General features: G+C 46.8%; 1 protein-coding gene across 1 annotated transcript; it reads left to right on the forward strand.

Moving 5' to 3' along the window:
* Positions 1–5,214: 5,214 nt before the first annotated feature.
* LOC126491706 (olfactory receptor 10A7-like) lies at positions 5,215–6,183 on the forward strand. The gene is given in 1 exon segment (XM_050127533.1): positions 5,215–6,183. A coding segment is annotated over 1 exon segment (969 nt).
* The last annotated feature ends 2,513 nt before the right edge of the window (positions 6,184–8,696 follow it).

Here is an 8,696-nt window from a genome sequence, read left to right on the forward strand (position 1 = left end):
AGCAAGGGGAGATGGAGTCAGCAGAAGCTGGGAGCTCACTGGCCAGCCAGCCTCACTGCAAGTGTAAACTCCAGGTTCGGTGAGAGACCCTGTCTCAAAAAGGAAGGTGAAGTGTGAAAGAGGAACACCTAATGTTAGCTTTCCCTACAGCCCGATGGGAAAGTCTCAGACTCTTCACTCCCATCAAATTTGTTCCTTTTCCTTTCTCACCTCAGTAGCTCAGCACCAAACTGGAGCATCCTTGAATCAATCTTTCTTTCCTTCTTCTTCCTTCCTTTCTTCCTTCCTTCCTTTCTTCCTTCCTTCCTTTCTTTTTTGAGATGTGTACACAATTACCTGAAGTTTTATTTTTATTATTTTATTTTTTAAAAAAGAAAACAAGCTATCTTTTTAATAATTTATTTAACTTTATTTTATGTGCCTTAGTGTGAAGGTGTCAGATCACCTGGAACCAGAGTTACAGATGGTTGTGAGCTGCCATGGTGCTGGGAATTGAACTCAGAACCTCTGGAAGAGCAGTCAGTGCTCTTAACTGCTGAGCTACCTCTCCAGCCCTCCAAACTATTTTTTTTTCATTTTACATACCAATCTGAGTTCCCACTTCCTCCCCTCCTCCCATTCCCTCTAACTAACTTCCCACCCTCCATCCAATCCTCAGAGAGGGTAAGGCACATTGCTTTGGGGGAAGGTCCAAGGCCTTCCCTACTATATCTAGGCTGAGCAAGGTATCCATCCAAAGAGAATAGGTTCTCTAAAAGCCAGTACAAGCAGTAATGATAAGTCCTGATGCCACTGCCAGTGGCCCCATAGTCTGCCCCAGTCATACAACTGTCACCCATATTCAGAGGGTCTAGGTTGGTCCTATGCTGGTTCCTTCCCTGTCTGGCTGGTGTTGGTGAGCTCCAATGAGCTCAGGTAAACTGTTTCAGTGGGTGTCCCCATCATGGTCTTGACCTCTTTGCTCATATTCTCATTCCTCCCACTCTTCAACTGGACTTTCGGAGCTCAGCCCAGTGCTCTGTGGTGGATCTCTGCCTCTGGTCCATCAGTTGCTGGATGAAGGTTCCATGGCAACATTTAAGATATTTATCTGACTACAGGGCAAGGCCCTGTAAATGCCATCATCCTGTGTCTATGGACTGACTCCTAGCAGTTATGTCTCATTCTTCTCCATCCTTTTTCCTCCCATCCAGTCAATCAGCAGTAGCTGGTGATGTCACCTCCAGAATCTGTTCTATGCCTCTGATCCTCCTGGTTGAGAAGTCTTTCTCTACATAGCATCCAGCAGCACCCCTCACATCCAAGGCTATTCGAATAGCCTTCTGATGTCTCTTTGTGTCTCCAATTAGACGAATGTGGCTCAAATAAGTAAGACGAGATAGAATCCTTCAGACAAGCCAAGGCATCCCTTGTCTCCCTGAAGAAGTGATAGAGACTTTTAGTGGTCTGGGTGCCAGTTGAAGAGGAATTAAAAATATAGCCACCAAAGGCACATTTGCCAAGGCAGCATCTCAAGGATGGAGTGCGGGAATTTTTCTGTGATTCTCAATGAACTGAAGTCTTCAGTCTTTCTCATACACCTCAATCTCTCTAACTCGGTCTCTGCCTCTGTCTCTGTCTCTGTCTCTGTCTCTGTCTTTGTCTCTGTCTCTCACACACACACACACACACACTCATGCGCGCACACACACACACTGTTCACTTGTCATTTCAGTGAATGCAATGAAGAAATGGACTGAAAATGCCAAGGTAGAAAGGACGAATGGCCAATTATGAGTTTACAGCACTCATTATGTGAAAGGTTGTCGTGACCTTTGCTGGGGAGGTTGCCATGGGGATGGTATCCACTTAGTGCACAGAGTGCATTTTGACAAAATTGTTTTTTTCTTTTCAGACCTGGGAGCCCAAGCCTGGTAGATAGAAAGCTTGAATGTGAAGCTCTGGTCCATATTGAACTAGCCGTGTCACTGGAGATTGCTTAAGAGTGCCGCTGTCCTCTTGGAGCTGAAAAGATGTTGGTTATCTCTGTTTAATTTTCCTCCATTACATTCTTAAGATAGATCCTCCATGGGGTAATGTGCATGCACGCAAGTGTGCTAGTGTGTGTGTGTGTGTGTGTGTGTGTGTGTGTGTGTGTGTGCCTTTGCATGAGCAGAGCAGTGGACCTCAACCTTCCTAATGCTGCAGCTCCTTAATACAGTTGCTCATGTTATGATGACCCTCAACCTTAAAATTATTTCATTGCTACATCATAACTCTAATTTTCCTGCTGTTATGAATTGTAATGTAAATACTGATACACAGACTGTCTTGCGTATATCCTGTGAAGGGGTCATTCAACCTCAAAAGGATCCCCACCGCAGGTTGATAACCGCTGGTGTAGCCTGTCTTCTTTCTTCCCACCTTATTGCCTTGAGGCAGGGTCCCTCACTGGACGTTTGGTTAGGCTAGCTGACAGCAAGTTCTGAGGGTTTGCCTGTCTGTGTCCCTCTCCCCATCACTGGATTTCCAGGCACACACAGCCATGCTTGGCTACTGGGGATTGAACTCAGGGCCTTGTACTTACAGAGCAAGCCCTTACCCACTGACCCATCTTGCAGTCTCATTCACTATAAACTTCACTTCTAGATGTGGAGATGCACAGCCAGGTACCCCCTGGTCTGAGTCCAGCTTAACTTCGGGCCTGTGTGAAGAGAGCAGGAACAGCCTTTACCACCAAGGTGAGTGTGAGAAGCCAGCAGGGAGCAGAAAAGAAGAGCAAGTGAGAATGTGCAGGGTATTATAGAGATGTTTTCAGGAAAGGGGGCATGTCAGTGCCCAGATGTTCAAAAAAGTGCTTCTGTGCCAGGTGGTAGTCACGCATGCCTTTTATCTCAGCATTCGGGAGGCAGGGGCAGGTAGATCTCTGGGTTTGAGGCCAGCCTGGTCTATAAAGTGAGTTTCAGGTTATCCAGAGTGGTTATACAGAGAAACCTTTGAAAAACAAAGTACTTCTGATTTCTGTTATCTGCCAGGCACTGAAGTAAAAGCTAGATGTAGAATTATGAACAAGACGGATGTTCAAACATTTTGTAAATACAAATTCTTCACCTCTATGAGCCAGGCATCGTGTTACGTATAACAAAGGGACGTGCGTGAAACGAGTGTTACCGTGAGAATGTCTGATGAGCTACACGAGGATGTCACTCGGTGACACCCTTCTGTGCAAGCCTCCCCCTTCTGATTAAGCATTTCCCTCTGTCTGCCCAAGCATCAGAAGCTGAGGAACAGGTCTCTTTCCCTTTAAAACTTGAGTCCAAGATCAGTTCCTGCTGCAATATCTGGTGCTGTGAATTACCTTCTGGATGGATGGATGGATGGATGGATGGATGGATGGATGGATGGATGGATTTGGGAGTTGTCTCCCAAGAGAATATGAATGTCATGATGAGACAGTTAAGCTTCATCTTGCTTACAATAGGAGTATACAAAGAAGAGCTCTGAAGTCACTGACATGTCTTTGGACATATTTGATTATGGCCCAGACCTAGAAAAACATATGTACATATATGTATATATATAGTGTGCATTTGAATGTGTGTGGTGTAGTGTACACATGTGTATGCAGGTATGCTTGCCTGTCCATTTGAACGCAGAGACCAAAAGTAAAGGTATTAATCCACTGTAAACACCTTTTAATTTTTAAAAATTTCTGGTGTGGTGTGTGCTTGTAGCATGCACATGGCTGAGCGCTGTATGACCGTGAACATGCATGAAGAGGCCAGAGGAGGGCACTTTGTCTTCCTTTTCTCTCTGCCTCATTCCTTTAAGACATGCCGGTGAGCCAGAAGCTTGCCATTTCAGCCAGCCTGGTTGAACAGAGAACGCCCATGATGCACCCACCTCTGCTCCCCGAACACCACGGTCACAGGCATATGAAGCCACACTGCTCTTTACATGGATGTGACAGGCTTGAATGCAGTCCCCACGCTTGCACAGCACAGCACACACACACACCCCCACCGCACCATCGTTCCAAGCCCGCTACCTTATTTTCTCAGACAGGATCTGTCACTGACTGTGGGACTCTTCAGCCAGGCTCTTGCTGGCAAACAGCCCCTAGGCTCCTCCTGCCTCTATACCGCATTCCCCTATGATCCGCACTGGGGTGACAGAGGCAGCACCCTGCTTTGGTGTGATAAGGATCTAAACTTGGGTCTTCTTGTGTGGACAGCAAGCACATGACACACATAGCTATCTCCGCAGGCTCAGAAATTCCACATATTTTACTCAAAATTGATTTTTCACAAAACCCACACAAGAGACATTTTTTGATAGTATTTATTGGAGAATAATCTCCTGGGCAGTAGATGAAGTGGCAAGACCCATGATGGTGACAGATCGCAGAGTGAATAGACTTGTTGAATAGGAGATAAACTCGAGCCAGCATTTGTTCGACTACGGCTGTACTCAGAAAGTAGAAGGGGCGGTTACTGTTATCTTCTGGCCACCAAGAATGAACCTCAGAAGGTGTCTTTGTTTATCTATTTGTATGTGATGAGATGTGGCAGAGGGAGACCACATGTGCCATGTTGCTATAGGAACAACTTACAGGAGTTGACTCTCTTCTTCCACTATGTGGGTACTGAGGGTTGAACTCAGGTCTTCAGGCTTAGTGGCAAGCTCCTTTCCTCGTTGAACCATCGTGGTGGCCTTGAAGGTGATATTTTAATATATATATCTGGAGACTGAGAATGGTCTAAGGATGCCAACATATGGAATATGTATATGCAAAGAGGGCATGCTGGGTGCGTGGGGAAAGTGTGTTAGGGGTTGAGGATCATGGGAACCACTTGGAAGAGTAGCGGGAAGTGTGTGTAGAGACGTAAGAGCCAGCACACATCCATCCTTATAAACGGACATGGAAAGAGCGGTAGGAGGAGAGAGAATGAAGGGTACAAAGACCCTGAGATGGTTCGCATATGCTGCATGGAGATCCATGGAGCACAGACCAGAGAAACAGGAAGGAGTCAGGTCCGCAGATGAGGTCATTTCATTCATTCCACACTTGCTGGGGTGTTTACAGAAGGCCCTGGGTGTGAGAAGATTTGTCTTTCCCTTGATGGTAGAGGAGAGAACCTATAGGCTCCAATTCTTGCTTCATCTTCTCCTCCCTCTGGTACTTCATAGGGTCCCTCCCCGGTCCTTAGCTCAGTCCACTCGAATCCTGGGCACATGCCACCTTCCTGGGCAGCTCCTCCCTGGGCCAATCAGAGCCGCGCACGTGAGCTGGAGTTCGTGTTGCTAGGCTTCGCACATGTGCCATCCCTGCGCCCAATGCTCTCAGTGCTCTTCCTGGCCGCCTTCCTGCTCACGTTGCTAGGCAACACACTCATTGTCTTGCTCACCAGCCTGGATCCAGGCCTGCGTGCGCCTATGTACTTCTTCTTGCGCCACCTGGCGCTGGTGGAGATCTGCTTCTCACTGGACGTGGCGCCACGTCTGCTGGTGACCCTGCTGCGGCCAGGACGTGGGATGTCCCCGACAAGTTGTGCCCTGCAGCTGCTCCTCGTGCTGTCCTGTGTCACATCTGAGTGTTTTCTCCTCACGGTCATGGCCTGGGACCGCTTCCTGGCCATTTGCAGGCCACTGCGCTATGGTGCCATCATGAGCTCAAGGCTGTGACACCTGCTGGCCACCACTTGCTGGTTGGCAGGAATCCCCGTGGCTCTGGTCTTCACTATCTGGCTCTTTAACTTTCCCTTCTGTGGGCCACGGGGCATCCGGCACTTCTTCTGTGACATAGCACCTCTGCTGAGCCTGGTGTGTGCAGACACCAGAGTCTTTGAGGCCAACGTGTTTGTGGCCACTATCCTTGTCATCATGGTTCCCTTCTGTCTTATAGCTACATCCTATGTCATGATTCTGACTGCTGTCCTTCGGATGCCATCAGCCTCTGGGCGCCACAAGGCCCTGTCAACCTGTGCCTCCCACCTCATCGTGGTAATTCTGTTTTACGGCACAACAGGGGTCATCCACTTGCGCCCCAAGGCCAGCTACTCTCCTGAGAGCAAGCAAGTGGTGTCCCTGTCATACACCATGGTGACCCCCATGCTCAACCCCCTCATCTACAGCCTGCGGAACAAGGAGGTCAAAGCTGCCTTTGGCCGTGTATGCTGCAGACGCCAAGGATCTAGACTCTAGACTCCACGAATGAATTCTCTCTCCTACCATCTTTCAGATTCAAAAAATTGTTGAGGGCCACTTTCTCAGGGTGGCTTAACACCCTGACGCTCCTTTGGGGAACCCATGGCTGCTTCCATTTTCCTACCCAAAAGAAGGCACAACACCAAACTTTTGATCTCTGATCTTGGTTATTTTAAATGAAAGTGGACAAATGAATCCACTTTAAGCCAACTAGAGCGCATCAGCTAGCTCTTCTGAAAGAATGTTGTGTAACAAATCATTTAAAATTTAGTATCCTAAAGCCTGTAACTTATGCCTGGTGGTGGTGGCACAGCACTTGGGAGGCAGAGGCAGGCAGAGCTCTGAGTTCGAGGCCAGTATGGTGTACAGAGTGCTAGGACAGGCTCCAAAGCTACACAGAGAAACCATGTCTCAGAAACAAAATACCGGTAACTAACTTAATCTCATTCACTTTCTATCAACTGGATATAAGGTAAGGTAATCTAGGCTGGACCTACCTTTGTGGCATTTTGACATGGACTAATTTTACTCATGCAAATGAATGGTGATCAATGTTAGGATGGCCTAAATGAAGGAGATTTGATCCATATACTTCTCTTGAGACCAAAGGGCTGATTAAGGCCTGGCTTTTCATCACAGTAGATGAAGTGTAAGAGGGGAGACCCAACTGCATGAGGAATTGTCAAGACTTTGGTCACATGACATGTTATTGTTTGGATTAGACAACTGATACCCTCAACCTTTATGTGGAGGAAGCTGGAGTCACGTGAAACCTGACCTTCACAGAGGGATGGCTGAAAAACTGGAGACATTAATAAATCTACATCAGAAAGTCAGATCGGGATTTCTCTCAGATTTTTTTCTTTATCCATTATCTTAACGAGTGTTTCTACTACTGTGGTAAAACACCATGGCCAAAAGCGACTTGGGGAGGAGATATTTATTTCATTTTAAAACTCATAGGTCACAATCCATCACTGAAGGAAGTCAGGGCAGGAACTCAAGAAACGAACCTGGAGGTAGGAGCTAAAGCAGAGGCTGTGGAGAGGGGCTGCTTACGAGGACAACGCCAGGCTGGCTCAGCTGCTTTCTAGCATAACCCAGGAAACAAGCCCAAGAGGGCATCACCAACTGCAGACAAGGTCCTCCCATAAAAATCACTAACCAGACTTCCCTATAGGACAATCTCATGGAGACATTTCCTCAGTTGAGAGTCCATCTTTCCAAATGACTCTAGATTGTGTCAAGTGAATATAAAACTAATGAGCACATCTATAGGATTGTAGAAGACGTAGGTGCTACGATTTGGGCTTTAACAGAGGAGGCTCAGCAATATAGCGCACTCACGGCTCTTCTACAGGACTAGAGTTCCCTTCCCTAATATCCATGTGGCTACCCTCTGAAAGCCTTCTTCTGGCCAATTTGGGCACATCACAAACGTATGTACCCTTACATACTGTATGCATGTGTGTGTGTGTCTATAAAACAGGAGTCTCTGACTGATAATAGGATCAAAAAAAGAAAAACAAATCTATTGGAAAGACAGCAATGAGGCCCTAATGACTGATGGATTCCTGGATCTCTCATACCCTGAACTTCGGTCTACCCATGGAAAGTGTCCTTCGGTGAACAAATAAATTCACTTCAACTTAAACCATTTGGGTTGCGTTTTCTATCTCTTGGTATGACTCCTGATTTTAGCCCTAACCATTAGCCTGGTACTTGAGAGGTAATGGTAGTGATGATGGTGGTGGTGATCATGACAGCGGTAGTGATGGTGATGATAGTGACAATAAAGGTGATTGTGGTAACTGTGGTAACATCACTGTCACTGCATAGGAAACTGGAGGATTCTGTTCAGTGAAACTGTATAATCTTCTCAGTTAAAACTGCTCTGGGCTGAGTTAAAATAAAGATGTTTGTGCACATGGCACTAGTATCAAAGCCCCATCACGACAACCCTGTGCATATTGACTTTTGACATCACCGTCTCACCACCATCGTCGAGTGTGCGTATTTTACACTGACTGCCTCCTTGTACCTCTACAGTAACAATGGAGGTTGGGCACCACAGGGGCCAATGAACCCCAAGCCCACTCCTTCCTGTTCGCAGAGTATAAAGTAAGCCCCGAAGAAGGTACGACGATCTGTGCAGCATCCTGTTGAGAAGATTGCAGTCCACCTTGAACACTTATGATAGTTACTTTTCTATTGCTTGTGATAAAGCCTCACAGTCAAAGCAGCTTACAGAAGAAAGCTATTTATGATTATGGTTTCAAAGGGCTGAGTTCACGATGGCAGAGTAGAGCTGAATGCTAACCACCAACACCTAGAAGCACAAGCAGAAAGCAGAGAAAGTGTGAGCTAGCTGGGTATAACAGTTGAAACCTCAAAGCCCACTCCCAGTGACACACCTCCTCCAGAAACACCACACCTAAACATCCCCAAACAGGGCCACCAACTGGGGATCAAGTATTCAAATGCCCAAGACTATGGGATACATTCATCAT

The sequence above is a fragment of the Alexandromys fortis genome, unplaced genomic scaffold (genome assembly GCF_014885135.2).
Source record: "Alexandromys fortis isolate MF-2015 unplaced genomic scaffold, M_Fortis_MF-2015_v1.1 scaffold_267, whole genome shotgun sequence".
NCBI lineage: Eukaryota > Metazoa > Chordata > Mammalia > Rodentia > Cricetidae > Alexandromys > Alexandromys fortis.